Source organism: Hyperolius riggenbachi, chromosome 10, assembly GCF_040937935.1.
Source record: "Hyperolius riggenbachi isolate aHypRig1 chromosome 10, aHypRig1.pri, whole genome shotgun sequence".
Classification (NCBI taxonomy): domain Eukaryota; kingdom Metazoa; phylum Chordata; class Amphibia; order Anura; family Hyperoliidae; genus Hyperolius; species Hyperolius riggenbachi.
Window position 1 is genome coordinate 241,684,215 of NC_090655.1, and position 20,875 is coordinate 241,705,089.

The 20,875-nt window shown below is 42.8% G+C and overlaps 1 protein-coding gene across 1 annotated transcript in view; it reads right to left on the reverse strand.

The window, feature by feature from the left end:
* Nucleotides 1-433: 433 nt before the first annotated feature.
* The window catches only part of LOC137535057 (zinc finger protein 605-like), a 46,222-nt gene continuing 25,780 nt past the window's right edge, over nt 434-20,875 (reverse strand). Inside the window, exons 4-8 of the mRNA XM_068256823.1 lie at nt 16,452-16,583; nt 16,243-16,366; nt 15,589-15,686; nt 15,001-15,469; nt 434-2,232 (exon numbers count right to left, since the gene is read on the reverse strand). Coding sequence (XP_068112924.1) covers nt 764-2,232; nt 15,001-15,469; nt 15,589-15,686; nt 16,243-16,366; nt 16,452-16,583 — 2,292 coding nt within the window. The 3' untranslated portion in view covers nt 434-763. The remainder of the gene's footprint in view (nt 2,233-15,000; nt 15,470-15,588; nt 15,687-16,242; nt 16,367-16,451; nt 16,584-20,875) is intronic.

Consider the following 20,875-nt stretch of genomic DNA (forward strand, 5'->3'; position numbering starts at 1 on the left):
TTCCTTCCATACTGTGCTCACCCCTTCCTTCCTCACTGTGCCCATCCTCTCCTCCTTGTGCCCGCTCCTTCCTTCCATACTGTGCCCGCCCCTTCCTCCCTCACTGTGCCCATCCTCTCCTTGTGCCCACCCCTTCCTTCCATACTGTGCCCACCCCTTCCTCCCTCACTGTGCGCGTCCTCTCCTCCTTGTGCCTGCCCCTTCCTTCCATACTGTGCCCGCCCCTTCCTCCCTCACTGCGCCCATCTTTTCCTCCTTGTGCCTGCCCCTTCCTTCCATAGTGTGCCTACCCTCTCACTGTGTCCACCCTCTCCTGCCTGTGCCCGCTCCTTCCTTCCATACTGTGCCTATCCCTTCCTTCCTTACTGTGCCCGTCCTCTTCTTCCTCACTGTGCCCGCCCCTTCCCCCCTGTGCCCCCACTGTCACCCCAGCTGGTCATATGATTCTGGTGATGGCACTATTGATGTGGCTACATGAGCAATGGGTCACCCTAGAAGTCATCTGCTCTCCCACAAGTCCACTCTCCATCATTGTGGCAAGGCAGCTAGCTGGGGTCAGGATGACAATAGGGTTAGGTATAGAGAAACAGGGCAGCTAATGCCTAAGATAAAAATGTGTAGCCACTATACTGGTCCATTATTTACTCCCTAAAGCCTCTATCATCTAACCTAGTAAATAATGAATGCAATTGTTGAATTTCTCCCAATTATCATGTCAATCAAGATTCATGATCTCGCTGATGGTTTATTAGTTGTCGTTTCTCTATAAAGCTTTTCCCCCACTCTGCACAACCAGCTGCTCACCTGTGTGTTTTCTCACATGTATAACTAGGCTCCTTTTCTGTGCAAAACATTTCCCACACTCTGTACAAGTAAAGGATTCTTCAACCGTGTGACTTCTTTGGTGTGCAGTAAGATGAACTTTTGTTGAGAAACATTTCCCACACTCTGAGCATGAAAAAAGACGCTCTCCTGTGTGAGCTTTCTGGTGACTTTTGAGCCTATCCTCTTCATAGAAGCGTTTCCCACACTCCAAACATGCAAATGGACGATCAGCTGCATGAATTATTTTGTGTCTCATCATGTCTTTTTTTGTACAGAACGATTTCCCACACTCTGAGCATGTAAAAGGATGCTCACCTGTGTGAATTCTACGGTGAACATGAAGATTACCTTTCTGGGAGAAACCTTTCCCACACTCTGGACATGAAAATGGCCACTCACCTGTGTGACTTGTCTGGTGTCTAAGAAGATCTACTTTCGTACCAAAACTTTCACTACACTTGGTGCATGTAAAAGGACGCTCACCTGTGTGAATTCTACAGTGAACATGAAGATGTCCTTTCTGGGAGAAACCTTTCCCACACTCTGGACATAAAAATGGCCACTCACCTGTGTGACTTGTCTGGTGTCTAAGAAGGTCTATTTTCCTACCAAAACCTTTCCTACACTCTGTACAAGTAAAAGGTCGCTCACCTGTGTGAATTCTAAGGTGAGCATTAAGATGTCCTTTCCGGGAGAAACGTTTCCCACACACTGAACATGAAAATGGTCGCTCACCTGTGTGAATCATCTGATGATTAAGAAAATCTCTTTTTCGTACAAAACATTTACCACACTCTGAACATGAGAACCGATATTCTCCTGTGTGAATTCTCTGGTGTATAACAAGGTCTCCTTTACTATCAAAACATTTCCCACACTCTGAGCATGGGAAAGGGTGCTCACCTGTATGACTTCTCTGGTGACGATCTAGGCTTGCTTTATGAGCAAAACATTTCCCACACTCTGAACACGAGAATGGGTGCTCCCCTGTGTGACTTCTCTGGTGAGTAATTAGGATTGCTTTCTGAGAAAAACACTTCCCACACTCTGAACATGAAAAAGGCCGCTCACCTGTGTGAGTTGTCTGATGTCTAAGAAGAACGCCTTTCCTACAAAAACTTTTCCCACACTCTGAACATGAAAAAGGTCGCTCCCCTGTGTGACTTTTCTGGTGTCTAAGAACGCTTGCTTTATAATTAAAACTTTTCCCACACTCTGAACATGAAAAAGGCCGATCGTCCGTGTGACTTTTCTGGTGTCTAAGAACGCTTGCTTTATAATTAAAACCTTTCCCACATTCTGAACATGAGTAAGGATGGATGTCTGTATGATGTGTCTGATGTGACATCGGCGCTGTATTCCTTGGATGAAGATGTCCCTCTGAAAAGTTCCCAAAATCGTGTCCATCTGTTGGGAGATGATTTTTATTATATTTACCAGTTCTACATTCAGAGGTCATTTATATACGGTATTAGTTGAAAAGGGCTCCACCATAGACAATGTAATTTGCAGTGATTAGTGGCTATAAGCGGTGAACAGGGCTCCCGTTGTTTTATATCAGCTATATCAGCAGAATTAGCCTGGAGGAAACAGCGCACACCACGTGGAGTGTGTAACCATTGCAGGGGAGACATGTGTGATGTGTGTAGCGTGTGTAGTGTATGCTGCGTGAAGTGTATGCTGTGTGTGTGTGTAATGTATACGGTGTATGTGATGTCTGTAATGTATGCTGTGTATGTGATGTGTGTAGCGTATGATGCGTGATGTGTGAAGTGTATGCTGTGTGTGTGTGTGTAATGTATACTGTGTGTGCGATGTCTGTAATGTATGCTGTGTATGTGATGTGTGTAGCGTATGCTGCGTGATGTGTGAAGTGTATGCTGTGTGTGTAATGTATACTGTGTGTGCGATGTCTGTAATGTATGCTGTGTATGTGATGTGTGTAGCGTATGCTGCGTGATGTGTGAAGTGTATGCTGTGTGTGTGTAATGTATACTGTGTGTGCGATGTCTGTAATGTATGCTGTGTATGTGATGTGTGTAGCATATGCTGCGTGATGTGTGAAGTGTATGCTGTGTGTGTAATGTATACGGTGTGTGTGATGTCTGTGATGCATGCTGTTTATGTGATGTGTGTATCGTATGCTGCGTGATGTGTGAAGTGTATGCTGTGTGTGTGTGTGTGTGTGTGTAATGTATACAGTGTTTGCGATGTCTGTAATGTATACTGTGTGTGATGTGTGTAGTGTATGCTGCATCATGTGTGAAGTGTATGCTGTGTGTGATGTCTGTAATGTACTGTATACTGTGTATGTGATGTCTGTAATGTATACTGTGTATGTGATGTCTGTAATGTATACTGTGTGTGTGATGTCTGTAATGTATACTGTGTGTGTGATGTCTGTAATGTATACTGTGTATGTGATGTCTGTAATGTATACTGTGTGTGTGATGTCTGTAATGTATACTGTGTGTGTGATGTCTGTAATGTATACTGTGTGTGTGATGTCTGTAATGTATACTGTGTGTGTGATGTCTGTAATGTATACTGTGTGTGTGATGTCTGTAATGTATACTGTGTGTGTGATGTCTGTAATGTATACTGTGTGTGTGTGTGATGTCTGTAATGTATACTGTGTATGTAATGTCTGTAATGTATACTGTGTGTGTGATGTCTGTAATGTATACTATGTGTGTGATGTCTGTAATGTATACTGTGTGTGTGATGTCTGTAATGTATACTGTGTGTGTGATGTCTGTAATGTATACTGTGTGTGTGATGTCTGTAATGTATACTGTGTGTGTGATGTCTGTAATGTATACTGTGTGTGTGATGTCTGTAATGTATACTGTGTGTGTGATGTCTGTAATGTATACTGTGTGTGTGATGTCTGTAATGTATACTGTGTGTGTGATGTCTGTAATGTATACTGTGTGTGTGATGCCTGTAATGTATACTGTGTGTGTGATGCCTGTAATGTATACTGTGTGTGTGATGTCTGTAATGTATACTGTGTGTGTGATGTCTGTAATGTATACTGTGTGTGTGATGTCTGTAATGTATACTGTGTGTGTGATGTCTGTAATGTATACTGTGTGTGTGTGATGTCTGTAATGTATACTGTGTATGTGATGTCTGTAATGTATACTGTGTGTGTGATGTCTGTAATGTATACTGTGTGTGTGATGTCTGTAATGTATACTGTGTATGTGATGTCTGTAATGTATACTGTGTATGTGATGTCTGTAATGTATACTGTGTATGTGATGTCTGTAATGTATACTGTGTATGTGATGTCTGTAATGTATACTGTGTATGTGATGTCTGTAATATATACTGTGTATGTGATGTCTGTAATGTATACTGTGTATGTGATGTCTGTAATGTATACTGTGTATGTGATGTCTGTAATGTATACTGTGTATGTGATGTCTGTAATGTATACTGTGTATGTGATGTCTGTAATGTATACTGTGTATGTGATGTCTGTAATGTATACTGTGTATGTGATGTCTGTAATGTATACTGTGTGTGTGATGTCTGTAATGTATACTGTGTATGTGATGTCTGTAATGTATACTGTGTGTGTGATGTGTGTAGTGTATGCTGCGTGATGTGTGAAGTGTATGCTGTGTGTGTGTGTGTAATGTATACTGTGTGTGATGTCTGTAATGTATGCTGTGTGTGTGTGTGATGTGTTTAACCCCTTACTGCACCAGGTGCAGTATAATTATGTCCTGGGAAATTTCACCTGAAGTCCCTTGGGCGTAAATATGTGTCTATTGTCGGGGAATGGCTGCCGATCGCTACCACGCGTGTACTCGTCACCACACATTAGAGGGCGGTGCAGTTCCCATTCATTGAGTCCCCGTGTCACTGATCGCCGGCATCAATGAGATTCTGCGATCATTTGTAAATTCTGAAGTAACGTGTCCATGCATTACTTCCTGTTAGCGTACTTACAGTACGCTAACAGGAAATAATGTGTGGGGACATCTTGTGGCCAAATAGTAAAATTACACCTACATACATTTATTTTAATAAAAAGGCCCATATATACGTTTAAAATTAACTCCTTCCCTCCCACACTCTCCCATAGTAGCCAAATACATTTTTTTGCATTAAAAAAAATGCGTGTCAAGAGGGTATATTACTGTTATTTTTTTTAATTTATGGGCTTGTAATTAGTGACGGATGCTAAATTGAAAAAATGCACCTTTATTTCCAAATAAAATATTGGTGCCATACATTGTACTAGGGAAATATTTTTAATGTTGCAATAACTTGGACAAATGGGCAAATAACATTTGAGGGGTTTTATCCACAATAGCATGTTTTATTTTAAAACTATAATGGCTGAAAACTGAGAAATAATTACATTTTTATTGTTTTCCCCTTCTTATTCCCATTAAATTGCCTTTAAAATAAAATAAGTTTTTGAATAATGTACCATCCAAAGAAAGCCTAATTTGGTTGTGAAAAAAACAAGAGATCATTTGTTTGTGATTAGTAGTGATTATGTTATTGGCAAAAGAAAGGGAGGAGCGCTGACAGGTAAAAATTGCTCTGGTCATAAAGGGGAAAAAACCCTTAGTGGTCAAGTGGCTAATGTATGGTGTGCGTATATATAAGGCATGCTGTGTGTGTGATGTGTGTAATGTATGCTTCGTGTGTGATTTGTGTACTGCATGCTGTGTATGTGATGTGAATATTGTAGTGTGTGTGTGTGTGTAATGTATACTGTCTGTGTGATGTGTGTAAAGTATATAGTGTATGCTATGAGTGTGTGTGTGTATAATGTATGCTGTGTGTGTGGGTAACGTATGCTGTGTGTGTGTGTAATATATGCCGTGTGTGTGATGTGTGTAACATATGCTGTGTGGAATGTATTCTGTGCGATGTGTGTAATTTATGCTGTGTGTGTGATGTGAATATTGTAGTGTGTGTGTGTAATGTATACTGTCTGTGTGATGTGTGTAAAGTATATAGTGTATGCTATGAGTGTGTGTGTGTGTGTATAATGTATGCTGTGTGTGTGGGTAACGTATGCTGTGTGTGTGTGTAATATATGCCGTGTGTGTGATGTGTGTAACATATGCTGTGTGGAATGTAGGCTGTGCGATGTGTGTAATGTATGCTGTGTGTGTGATGTGAATATTGTAGTGTGTGTGATGTGAATATTGTAGTGTGTGTGTGTAATGTATACTGTCTGTGTGATGTGTGTAAAGTATATAGTGTATGCTATGAGTGTGTGTGTGTGTGTGTGTATAATGTATGCTGTGTGTGTGGGTAACGTATGCTGTGTGTGTGTGTAATATATGCCGTGTGTGTGATGTGTGTAACATATGCTGTGTGGAATGTATACTGTGCGATGTGTGTAATGTATGCTGTGTGTCTGTCTGTGTGTGTGTGTATAATATATGCCATGGGGGGGGGGGGGGGGGTTAAGGTTAGGCGCAAAGGGGGATTTAAGGGTTAGGCACCACCGGGGGGGGGGGGTGTTAAGGTTAGGTCCCATGGGGGGATTTAACCACTTCCCCACCCTGGGTTTGTTCCCTTTAAGAACCCTTTTATCAACTTAATAAAACTTAGTAAAACAGTCCTTGCATGCATTAAAGTCCAGAAATCAACTTGAAACTCCAGTATATCTTCATTAATATCTTACTCCACAATATGGTTAACCAGAATGCCCTCACCAGATTTCCAGGCTAAATCTATGCAGATCAGCAAATTCACATGTGACTCAGCCAGCAATATGGTTCTCCTTCCACCAATCTCAGTCTTTCCATCAAACTCATACAGGGATAGAAAATGCAAAAAAATGCTCCGGGCGGAGCTTGGCAGCAGAGGAGACGCCGGGATCCATGTGGTGGAGTTTTGATATGCACATTTTTTAAGAAACTTTGTAAGTGCACTACTTTTACTTTTTATGGAATAAAGACATTCTTACACTATGCCAGTATCTTCTTGAGTTGAAGGTATAAGAATTGGAATGTGACTGGAAACTCTGCAATAGTACAAACGCATTAGCTGGTCTGTGCTGGGTCAGCCAGGAGATTTGGTGAGAGGCTTATATATCTGTCTCCATTCTATCTAATCTGTGGTGCTGGTTCACGCTAGTGGTTGGACGTGTGTGGGAGCACTGGAGGTGTGATTACAGCTAAAGATACTGCACTATTTTCTGGGCCACATGCGTATTTGCTGATCTGCGTAGATTCGCCTGGAAATCTGGTGACCGCATTCTGCTTATCCATATTGTGGAGTTAGATATTAATGAAGATATACTGGAGTTTCAAGTTGATTTCTGGACTTTAATGCATGCAAGGACTGTTTTACTAAGTTTTATAATAATTGGATGTTGAGCGCTAGACCATACTTTTTCATAATAGGATTTAAAGGGACATATACTGCTTTTCTGGCCATAGCGATCCATGAACTTGGAAGTGAATTGTGATATTGTTTTAATAAGCAGCGCACCCCTTTGCACAATTTTCATTGCCCTTTTATCAACGAAATCACATTTATTAAACAGCATCTCTTATTGTACAGCATCTCCTCCTCATTTGTTGGTACTATGATGTTATGCTGAGGAATGGAGATGGGCCTTTCATATGGTGTACAGTATCTCCTCCTCATTTGTTGGTGCTATGATGTTATACTGAGGAATGGAGATGGGTCTTTCATATGGTGTACAGTATCTCCTCCTCATTTGTTAGTGCTATGATGTTATACTGAGGAATGGAGATGGACATTTCATATGGTGTACAGTATCTCCTCCTCATTTGTTGGTACTATGATGTTATACAGAGGAATGGAGATGGACCTTTCATATGGTGCACAGTATCTCCTCCTCATTTGTTGGTACTATGATGTTATACTGAGGAATGGAGATGGGCCTTTCATATGGTGTACAGCATCTCCTCCTCATTTGTTGGTACTATGATGTTATACTGAGGAATGGAGATGGGCCTTTCATATGGTGTACAGCATCTCCTCCTCATTTGTTGGTACTATGATGTTATACTGAGGAATGGAGATGGACCTCTCATATGGTGTACAGTATCTCCTCCTCATTTGTTGGTACTATGATGTTATACAGAGGAATGGAGATGGGCCTTTCATATGGTGCACAGTATCTCCTCCTCATTTGTTGGTACTATGATGTTATACTGAGGAATGGAGATGGGCCTTTCATATGGTGTACAGCATCTCCTCCTCATTTGTTGGTACTATGATGTTATACTGAGGACTGGAGATGGGCCTTTCATATGGTGTACAGTATCTCCTCCTCATTTGTTGGTACTATGATGTTATACTGAGGAATGGAGATTGGCCTTTCATATGGTGTACAGTATCTCCTCCTAATATATTGGTGCTATGATGTTATACTGAGGAATGGAGATGGGCCTTTCATATGGTGTACAGTATCTCCTCCTCATGTGTTGGTGCTATGATGTTATACTGAGGAATGGAGATTGGCCTTTCATATGGTGTACAGCATCTCCTCCTAATATGTTGGTGCTATGATGTTATACTGAGGAATGGAGATGGGCCTTTCATATGGTGTACAGTATCTCCTCCTCATTTGTTGGTACTATGATGTTATACTGAGGAATGAAGATTGGCCTTTCATATGGTGTACAGGATCTCCTCCTAATATATTGGTGCTATGATGTTATACTGAGGAATGGAGATTGGCCTTTCATATGGTGTACAGTATCTCCTCCTAATATGTTGGTGCTATGATGTTATACTGAGGAATGGAGATGGGCCTTTCATATGGTGTACAGTATCTCCTCCTCATGTGTTGGTGCTATGATGTTATACTGAGGAAAGGAGATGGGCCTTTCATATGGTGTACAGTATCTCCTCCTCATTTGTTGGTACTATGGTGTTATACTGAGGAATGGAGATGGGCCTTTCATATGGTGTACAGCATCTCCTCCTCATTTGTTGGTTCTATGTTATACTGAGGAGTGGAGATGGGCCTTTCATATGGTGTACAGTATCTCCTCCTCATTTGTTGGCACTATGATGTTATACTGAGGAATGGAGATGGGCCTTTCATATGGTGTACAGTATCTCCTCCTCATGTGTTGGTGCTATGATGTTATACTGAGGAAAGGAGATGGGCCTTTCATATGGTGTACTGTATCGCCTCCTCATTTGTTGGTGCTATGATGTTATACTGAGGAATGGAGATGGATCTTTCATATGGTGTACAGTATCTCCTCATCATTTGTTGGCACTATGATGTTATACTGAGGAATGGAGATGGGCCTTTCATATGGTGTACAGTATTTCCTCCTCATGTGTTGGTGCTATGATGTTATACTGAGGAAAGGAGATGGGCCTTTCATATGGTGTGCAGTATCCCCTCCTCATGTGTTGGTACTATGATGTTATACTGAGGAATGGAGATGGGCCTTTCATATGGTGTACAGTATATCCCCTCCTCATTTGTTGGTACTATGATGTTATACTGAGGAATGGAGATGGGCCTTCCATATGGTGTACAGTATCTCCGCCTCATTTGTTGGTGCTGTGATGTTATACTGAGGAATGGAGATGGGCCTTCCATATGGTGTACAGTAACTCCTCCCCATTTGTTGGTGCTATGATGTTATACTGAGGAATGTAGATGGGCCTTTCATATGGTGTACAGTATCTCCTCCTCATTTGTTGGTACTATGATGTTATACTGAGGAATGGAGATGGGCCTTTCATATGGTGTACAGTATCTCCTCCCCATTTGTTGGTGCTATGATGTTATACTGAGGAATGGAGATGGACCTTTCATATGGTGTACAGTATCTCCTCCTCATTTGTTGGTACTATGGTGTTATACTGAGGAATGGAGATGGGCCTTTCATATGGTGTACAGCATCTCCTCCTCATTTGTTGGTTCTATGTTATACTGAGGAGTGGAGATGGGCCTTTCATATGGTGTACAGTATCTCCTCCTCATTTGTTGGCACTATGATGTTATACTGAGGAATGGAGATGGGCCTTTCATATGGTGTACAGTATCTCCTCCTCATGTGTTGGTGCTATGATGTTATACTGAGGAAAGGAGATGGGCCTTTCATATGGTGTACTGTATCGCCTCCTCATTTGTTGGTGCTATGATGTTATACTGAGGAATGGAGATGGATCTTTCATATGGTGTACAGTATCTCCTCATCATTTGTTGGCACTATGATGTTATACTGAGGAATGGAGATGGGCCTTTCATATGGTGTACAGTATTTCCTCCTCATGTGTTGGTGCTATGATGTTATACTGTGGAAAGGAGATGGGCCTTTCATATGGTGTGCAGTATCCCCTCCTCATGTGTTGGTACTATGATGTTATACTGAGGAATGGAGATGGGCCTTTCATATGGTGTACAGTATATCCCCTCATTTGTTGGTACTATGATGTTATACTGAGGAATGGAGATGGGCCTTCCATATGGTGTACAGTATCTCCTCCTCATTTGTTGGTGCTGTGATGTTATACTGAGGAATGGAGATGGGCCTTCCATATGGTGTACAGTAACTCCTCCCCATTTGTTGGTGCTATGATGTTATACTGAGGAATGTAGATGGGCCTTTCATATGGTGTACAGTATCTCCTCCTCATTTGTTGGTACTATGATGTTATACTGAGGAATGGAGATGGGCCTTTCATATGGTGTACAGTATCTCCTCCCCATTTGTTGGTGCTATGATGTTATACTGAGGAATGGAGATGGACCTTTCATATGGTGTACAGTATCTCCTCCTCATTTGTTAGTACTATGATGTTATACTGAGGAATGGAGATGGGCCTTTCATATGGTGTACAGTATCTCCTCCCCATTTGTTGGTGCTATGATGTTATACTGAGGAATGGAGATGGACCTTTCATATGGTGTACAGTATCTCCTCCTCATTTGTTGGTACTATGATGTTATACAGAGGAATGGAGATGGGCCTTTCATATGGTGCACAGTATCTCCTCCTCATTTGTTGGTACTATGATGTTATACTGAGGAATGGAGATGGGCCTTTCATATGGTGTACAGCATCTCCTCCTCATTTGTTGGTACTATGATGTTATACTGAGGAATGGAGATGGACCTCTCATATGGTGTACAGTATCTCCTCCTCATTTGTTGGTACTATGATGTTATACAGAGGAATGGAGATGGGCCTTTCATATGGTGCACAGTATCTCCTCCTCATTTGTTGGTACTATGATGTTATACTGAGGAATGGAGATGGGCCTTTCATATGGTGTACAGCATCTCCTCCTCATTTGTTGGTACTATGATGTTATACTGAGGACTGGAGATGGGCCTTTCATATGGTGTACAGTATCTCCTCCTCATTTGTTGGTACTATGATGTTATACTGAGGAATGGAGATGGACCTCTCATATGGTGTACAGTATCTCCTCCTCATTTGTTGGTACTATGATGTTATACAGAGGAATGGAGATGGGCCTTTCATATGCTGCACAGTATCTCCTCCTCATTTGTTGGTACTATGATGTTATACTGAGGAATGGAGATGGGCCTTTCATATGGTGTACAGCATCTCCTCCTCATTTGTTGGTACTATGATGTTATACTGAGGACTGGAGATGGGCCTTTCATATGGTGTACAGTATCTCCTCCTCATTTGTTGGTACTATGATGTTATACTGAGGAATGGAGATTGGCCTTTCATATGGTGTACAGTATCTCCTCCTAATATATTGGTGCTATGATGTTATACTGAGGAATGGAGATGGGCCTTTCATATGGTGTACAGTATCTCCTCCTCATGTGTTGGTACTATGATGTTATACTGAGGAATGAAGATTGGCCTTTCATATGGTGTACAGGATCTCCTCCTAATATATTGGTGCTATGATGTTATACTGAGGAATGGAGATTGGCCTTTCATATGGTGTACAGTATCTCCTCCTAATATGTTGGTGCTATGATGTTATACTGAGGAATGGAGATGGGCCTTTCATATGGTGTACAGTATCTCCTCCTCATGTGTTGGTGCTATGATGTTATACTGAGGAAAGGAGATGGGCCTTTCATATGGTGTACAGTATCTCCTCCTCATTTGTTGGTACTATGGTGTTATACTGAGGAATGGAGATGGGCCTTTCATATGGTGTACAGCATCTCCTCCTCATTTGTTGGTTCTATGTTATACTGAGGAGTGGAGATGGGCCTTTCATATGGTGTACAGTATCTCCTCCTCATTTGTTGGCACTATGATGTTATACTGAGGAATGGAGATGGGCCTTTCATATGGTGTACAGTATCTCCTCCTCATGTGTTGGTGCTATGATGTTATACTGAGGAAAGGAGATGGGCCTTTCATATGGTGTACTGTATCGCCTCCTCATTTGTTGGTGCTATGATGTTATACTGAGGAATGGAGATGGATCTTTCATATGGTGTACAGTATCTCCTCATCATTTGTTGGCACTATGATGTTTTACTGAGGAATGGAGATGGGCCTTTCATATGGTGTACAGTATTTCCTCCTCATGTGTTGGTGCTATGATGTTATACTGAGGAAAGGAGATGGGCCTTTCATATGGTGTGCAGTATCCCCTCCTCATGTGTTGGTACTATGATGTTATACTGAGGAATGGAGATGGGCCTTTCATATGGTGTACAGTATATCCCCTCCTCATTTGTTGGTACTATGATGTTATACTGAGGAATGGAGATGGGCCTTCCATATGGTGTACAGTATCTCCGCCTCATTTGTTGGTGCTGTGATGTTATACTGAGGAATGGAGATGGGCCTTCCATATGGTGTACAGTAACTCCTCCCCATTTGTTGGTGCTATGATGTTATACTGAGGAATGTAGATGGGCCTTTCATATGGTGTACAGTATCTCCTCCTCATTTGTTGGTACTATGATGTTATACTGAGGAATGGAGATGGGCCTTTCATATGGTGTACAGTATCTCCTCCCCATTTGTTGGTGCTATGATGTTATACTGAGGAATGGAGATGGACCTTTCATATGGTGTACAGTATCTCCTCCTCATTTGTTGGTACTATGGTGTTATACTGAGGAATGGAGATGGGCCTTTCATATGGTGTACAGCATCTCCTCCTCATTTGTTGGTTCTATGTTATACTGAGGAGTGGAGATGGGCCTTTCATATGGTGTACAGTATCTCCTCCTCATTTGTTGGCACTATGATGTTATACTGAGGAATGGAGATGGGCCTTTCATATGGTGTACAGTATCTCCTCCTCATGTGTTGGTGCTATGATGTTATACTGAGGAAAGGAGATGGGCCTTTCATATGGTGTACTGTATCGCCTCCTCATTTGTTGGTGCTATGATGTTATACTGAGGAATGGAGATGGATCTTTCATATGGTGTACAGTATCTCCTCATCATTTGTTGGCACTATGATGTTATACTGAGGAATGGAGATGGGCCTTCCATATGGTGTACAGTATCTCCTCCTCATTTGTTGGTGCTGTGATGTTATACTGAGGAATGGAGATGGGCCTTCCATATGGTGTACAGTAACTCCTCCCCATTTGTTGGTGCTATGATGTTATACTGAGGAATGTAGATGGGCCTTTCATATGGTGTACAGTATCTCCTCCTCATTTGTTGGTACTATGATGTTATACTGAGGAATGGAGATGGGCCTTTCATATGGTGTACAGTATCTCCTCCCCATTTGTTGGTGCTATGATGTTATACTGAGGAATGGAGATGGACCTTTCATATGGTGTACAGTATCTCCTCCTCATTTGTTAGTACTATGATGTTATACTGAGGAATGGAGATGGGCCTTTCATATGGTGTACAGTATCTCCTCCCCATTTGTTGGTGCTATGATGTTATACTGAGGAATGGAGATGGACCTTTCATATGGTGTACAGTATCTCCTCCCCATTTGTTGGTGCTATGATGTTATGCTGAGGAATGGAGATGGATCTTCCATATGGTGTACAGTATCTCCTCCTCATTTGTTAGTACTATGATGTTATACTGAGGAATGGAGATGGGCCTTTCATATGGTGTACAGTATATCCTCCTCATTTGTTGGTGCTATGATGTTATACTGAGGAATGGAGATGGGCCTTTCATATGGTGTACAGTATATCCCCTCCTCATTTGTTGGTACTATGATGTTATACTGAGGAATGGAGATGGGCCTTCCATATGGTGTACAGTATCTCCTCCTCATTTGTTGGTGCTATGATGTTATACTGAGGAATGGAGATGGGCCTTTCATATGGTGTACAGTATCTCCCCCTCATTTGTTGGTGCTATGATGTTATACTGAGGAATGGAGATGGGCCTTTCATATGGTGTACAGTATCTCCTCCTCATTTGTTGGTGCTATGATGTTATACTGAGGAATGGAGATGGGCCTTTCATATGGTGTACAGTATCTCCTCCCCATTTGTTGGTGCTATGATGTTATGCTGAGGAATGGAGATGGATCTTCCATATGGTGTACAGTATCTCCTCCTCATTTGTTAGTACTATGATGTTATACTGAGGAATGGAGATGGGCCTTTCATATGGTGTACAGTATATCCTCCTCATTTGTTGGTGCTATGATGTTATACTGAGGAATGGAGATGGGCCTTTCATATGGTGTACAGTATCTCCTCCTCATTTGTTGGTGCTATGATGTTATACTGAGGAATGGAGATGGGCCTTTCATATGGTGTACAGTATCTCCCCCTCATTTGTTGGTGCTATGATGTTATACTGAGGAATGGAGATGGGCCTTTCATATGGTGTACAGTATCTCCTCCTCATTTGTTGGTGCTATGATGTTATACTGAGGAATGGAGATGGGCCTTTCATATGGTGTACAGTATCTCCTCCTCATTTGTTGGTGCTATGATGTTATACTGAGGAATGGAGATGGGCCTTTCATATGGTGTACAGTATCTCCTCCTCATTTGTTAGTACTATGATGTTATACTGAGGAACAGAGATGCATCTCAACCGTTCCTAAATTTCATGCCTCAGCTGCCCCTAGCTTTCACCCTATCCTATATCTAAAAATTCTCGACTCATCACTAATTTTTTCCTGTTCATCTGATTTCAGTAGCACTGAACTTAAACACTTGATCTACCATTAGTCCAATCCAACCTCATCAGGTGAAAATGAAAACTATTTCAGCATCTGGTGGTTTATAACTTACCTGTGCTAATATTCAGAGGACATTTGTTTTCTTTAATAGTTTGAATGTTGTCATCTTCTGTAGGTTGATGATCCCTTGTTACATACGCTCCTTCATTAGTTGTCCTCAACATTTCACCTTCCTTCGTAGGCAGCCAGATATCTCTCACATATGTTTCTTCTTCTTCCTCTTTAAATGTCCTCCTCATGTCACTCTCCTCCACAGACTGCTGATCACTCCTCACATACGCTTCTTCTTCTTCCTCTTTAAATGTCCTCATCATGTTACCCGCCTCCATAGTCTCTTCTTTTTCCGCTTTACTTGTCCTCATCATGTCACCCTCCTCCATAGTCTGCTGATCACTCCTCACAAAGATCTCTTCTTCTTCCTTTTTTATTAACTTTATTAATTTACCTTCCATTTTAACTTGCTGTTGAAACTTCACATCACTCTCTTCAGTATCAGTTTTCAGATCAGAAAATTCTACACTCTGCATTAAAAAAAATCAAGAGAAAAAAACATTTTAGGATTGTAAGTAAGTATTAATAAACTAAAACCGCATAGAATATAATTTCATAGAGTTTGGAGTACCTATTGAGCTTCATATACCTGATAAAGGGGGGAGATGGTGGGATCTTCCTGTGGACATTCCTGGGAATAAAGAGGACCTGTACATCTCTCAGGTGGGTTTCTGTTACTGGATCCATCTGTAACAAACACACACACTGACTGCATTCATTGTCTCTATGGGGTTGTACAAAAGTGCAGCTTAATGACAGCAGCGCGAGGTAATAATCTCCAGCACTTTGCCCCAATAGTCTAACGAGCCCTCAGTTACATTTAACAGTGCTCCACTGAACCCGCCCTGAGCCCTGGCGGGTCAAGTGGCTTCAAAAGATAAGACTCCTGCACTTTGATTGGCCCAATAGGCTGACTGTCAGCCTACTGGGCCATTCAAAGTACAGGAATGTAATCTTTTGAAGTCCCCGCTGGGGCTCAGGGTGGGTTCAGTGGAGCACTTGTTAAAAGCAATCAAGCACTCGTTAAATTATTAGGGCAAAGCATAATTTAGCAGGTCACGCTATGCCAGCATGTGCGCTGTGTGCACTGGAGATTATTACCTTGTGCTGCTGTAATTAAGCTGCGCAGCTATAGCATTGCAGCTTAATGAATCAACCACTATGTGTTTATCAGATGATGGGGGATCTAGGTGGACCCTCCATACTGCTCTCTCATCTATAAGAAGCATAAGTCTCCTCTTACCTGGTGATGTGAGGAGTGTCTGGTTCTCCATCATGATGTCCTTGGAGAGGTCTTTCTCTCCTTCTACATACTGCCACTCCTCCTTGGAGAAGAAGGTTGGGACGTCCTGACAACCTATAGGAATCTGACACACACAATGCCACAGTCACCATCCAGACATCTCCCTTGCCATTTCTGGGCAATGTCCAATAATTCGCAGCACTGCTCACCTCTCCCATCAGCAACTCAGTGATCTGCTGGATGACTTGTAGAATCTTCTTCATGTTTCTGTCAGATACTAAGACGTGAGGTGGAGGAACTGTGATTGTCACCTGGTCACCAGACTTCACAGGAGGAAATTCCTGTATTGAAGAACCACCAGCAATGTTATGTGACCTCCCAGAATCTTCCTCACCACTCTGGTCAGGTCTGTGTTTTATATAAGTAGTATAAAACTCATATTTCATCTTTGGTGCAAAAACGTTAAAAACCTGTAGGGAACAAAGTGCCCCTAGGGGGTTACTTACCTCGGGAGGGGGAAGCCTTGGGTTCCTAATGAGGCAATCCCTGACCTCCACAGCCAGATCATTCCAGCGCTGGCTCCCCTACAGCGACACACACAATGATATTGACATATGGTGGTGTGCACAGGCCCACTAGCGTCTTCCCACTCGGGCGGAAATAGCTGAGCCTGATCGGGTCCGCTCCTCTGCGTAGAACCATCTGCGCCTGTGCAGTAGAGCAGACCCAATCGAGCTGAGCTATTTCCGCTGGGGCCAATTGAGAAGCTGCCAGCTGCACACCGTGATAAGCCCTTGTGGGCAGAATCTTCAGGGTCTCAGAGCTGGATCCCCTCTGGTGAGGAGGGCAGGGGAAGCCTCTTTGGGATCCAGAGGCTCAGGCTAGGTTTCCACTTGTGTGTTTTTTGTGTCAGATCATTCTCTCCAAAAATTTGCATTGATTTGGCAACAAGTGGTAGTGAATGGGGCTGTTTCCATCCAATGCGAGTTTTCGTACGCGTGAAAAAATCTGCGGTCCTGCATCATGTTTCTGGACATCGCGTACGATTCGCGTACAACGCTTTGCATAAGCAACACATAGCAATGTGAATTTTTGCATTATTTGCACGAAAATTTGCATTAAATCTATGGTTACAGAAAGTTGTCAGCAATCATTGACTAAGCGGTTACTAGGCTAGTTACTAGGTTACTAGGAGTGTTATATTTGACTAATGCAAATTTTCGTGTAAGAAAATTCGCATAAAAACATGCTCAAATTTACAAGCGAATTTTCACCAATCAGAAAAATCTTATAAGATTTTTTTGGGCGCGAAAATGTCATGCTACAGTGGAAACATAGCTTTACCCTGTCGAGATGAGTGCCCCCTTAAGCCCCAGACACACGCTCAACAGCGGCCTTTTATGCAGCACAATTATCAAACAACTTTTGTAGTGAAACAAGTTGAACAACCAAAACAAACTTGCTTGCTATTGTTCACACAACTGATAAGACTGATAAAACATCAATCCAACAGTTGAATTGACGCCTTCAGTCTTATCAGTTGTGTGAATAATAGCAAGCAACTTGTTTTTGGTTGTTCTACTTGTTTCACAACTAAAGTTGTTTGATAATTGTGCTGCATAAAAGACTGTTGTTGAGCGTGTGTCTGGGATTTAAGGGGCTCTTTTTTCCCCTTAAATGAAAATAAGTGCTACTTACCCGAGACTTCCTCCAGCCCCAAGCTCTCAGCATGTCTCTCGCCGCAGCTCTGCGGTGAGCTGTTCGCCGCTGCTGCTTCCCGGTCCCCGGAGAGGACGTCGCGCCTGCGTGAGCAGTGCTGTCAATCACCGCCACGTGGACCGGAGCGTACTGCGCAGGCACAGTAGTTCTGCGCCTGCGCAGTAAGCTCCGGTGCACGTGGCGGTGATTGATAACGCCGCTTGCGCAGGCCAGCCTGACTTCCAGTTGGGCCTGACGTCATCACCGGGACCCGGGAAGCAGCGGCGGCGAACGGCTCACCTGCAGAGCAGGCTGGGAGCTTGGGCCTGGAGGAAGCCCCGGGTAAGTAGCACTTATTTTCATTAAATATGCCTTGATCACTCCTTTAAGGTACACTTTAAAAAACAACATAAGACTAATAGAAAAAACATTATATATACAGTATATATTTCTTTACCTTTTCTTACTCAAGACACAACTAAAATGTTAATACATTCTCTTATAATATCTCCTTTGGACTACTGTAACATACTGCTTTGTGGACTACCTTCTAACAGACTGGCCCCACTCCAGTCGGTACTGAACTCAGCTGCACAACTCATTCATCTTTCTTCTCGATTTCCTCTGCTGCCCCTCTCTGTCAAGCTCTTCAGTAGCTGCCAAATAACCAGAAGATTCAGCTCAAACTACTAACCCTAACCTACAAAGCTCTTCACAATCTCTCTCCCTGGTACATATTCTCACTAATTTCCAGATACCAACCCAATCATAATCTCAGATCTGCACATGACCTTCTGTAGAATCCCCCCCCCCCCCCACCCACCACAAGAATTCTGGGAGACCAGGTTTATTTTCTACTGGCTTTAGAACACAAAGTATACAAACATTCCACAGAGATCACCTGACAGGACTTAAGATGTTGCCACTAGTGATAAATTTCAGAATGTAAAATGGAGTGAGGAATGTTTTTACAATGTGTAAACACCAACTAAATCATTTATAAATGAAGATTGTAAAAAAATTAGAATTTGTATCATTATGAATATTCATTAGGATTTTATACATTATTTTTGCTACAGTTTATTTTTAATTACAATAGGATAATCTATCCCACAAACAGGAATACTATCAATAAAATTAGGTAAAGTGCTATAGTTATCACGCCTAAACTTATCACGCCTAAACTTATCACGCCTAAACTGGGTTTAGGCGTGATAAAGGGCTTTTCACCAGCGTGCTAACTGTTAGCCCAGCTTTGTGAATCAAGCCCAATGAGTTAAAACCAGTCATTCCTTTTTTCTGTTAGTTTTATGGTGTGCTTAAAGAGACCCTGAAGTCTCAAAAAAACCCAGTTTTTATTTCAGATTCCTCTTAAAGCCAATGGTTACCACTTTAAAAATAAAAAAGTCAGATACTCACCTAAGGAGAGGGAAGGCTCGGTCCTAATGAGCCTTCCCTCTCCTCTCCCGGTGCCCTCGGTGCTGCGCTGGCTCCCCCGTTCGCGTCCGCCGCCGCCGCAGGGACTTCGGAGGTCTTCGGGAGCACTCGGGCTTCCGAAGACGGGCCGCTCCATACTACGCACGCACGAGTGCGTCATAGAGGGCGCTCGCGCATGCGTAGTATGGAGCGGCCCGTCTTCGGGAGCCCGAGTGCTCCCGAAAGCTCCCTTCAGCTGCGGAAGTGGCAGTATTTGACCGAACTGGTCGAATACTGCTATGGGGGATCCTGCGCGGGACCAGGCATCGGGAGAGGAGAGGGAAGGCTCATTAGGACGAGCCGCCCAAAATCTCTCCCCCACCCGTTTCAGTCTTCTTTCACTGAGAGGGGCGGGGGAGAGGCGGCGATCAGCACAGTTGGACGCGAATAGAGCCAGAGCTACAGCCCAAAGCTCTGCCTCCTTAGGGCAGCAAAATCCACAACCAGGAAAGTCGTGGATTTTTGCCCAGAGATTTTGGGCGGCTATAGTGAGCATTCAGCCGTGAGTATGCTGTGGCGGGATGTTAATACTTAAGAGGAATCTGAAATAAAAACTTTTTTTTTTAGACTTCAGAGTCTCTTTAAATATTTAAAGCATAGATGCAATTTTGAGTTTTTTACCACATAAAAGTGTGTAAATATATTGCCCTACTGATGACCAAATATGTCCTTTTGAGCCTAAATTAGTTATTTTACATAAATTGCCCCTGCGCCACTATAGCCATAATTAGCATAACGGTCTATCGACCCCAATGATTGAAGTGTACCTGTAGGGGAAAAAAAGGGGTCGATTCATTAAAGGACAAATCTGAAAATAATTTAAAAAAAAAAAAAAAAAAACCCACAAGATCAACTTACCCAGGGCTTCCTCCAGCCCCTTGCAGCCGATATGTCCCTTGCCGCAGCTCCGGAGTCCCATCTATTGCAGAGGCCAACCTCGCCAGGTCGGCATCTTCTGCATCTTCATGAGTACGCGGCTGCACTAGAGTGGCTGAGAGCGTTCTGTGCAGGTACAGTAGTCACACTCGCGCAGGTGCAGAAGATGCAGACCTGGCGTGGTTGGCATCTGCAATGGAGGGGACTGGAGGAATCTTGTTTTTTTTTTTCCTTGGACCTGTCCTTTAAGCTGCGCTGCTTAATGTGAGAAGCGGGTGTTGTGCGCATGCTGCATGCTGTAGTGCATCGTATTGCGCGCATGTAACTTACATCCTGACAGGCAGCCTATTAGGCCAATCAAAGTGCAAAGATCACGTCCCGTAAAGCCACTGGACCTGCCGGGGCTCAGGGCGGTATGAGTGGAGCGGCCCTTATTTGAAAAAAGGAGCTCGCATACGATGCACTACCGCGCACAGCATGTGCACAATTTGTACTGCTCACATTAAGCTGCCCTGTTAAAGCAATAAATCAACCCCAAAGAGGCGAATGCAACTACTTACCTCAGAAGAGGGAATACTCTGGA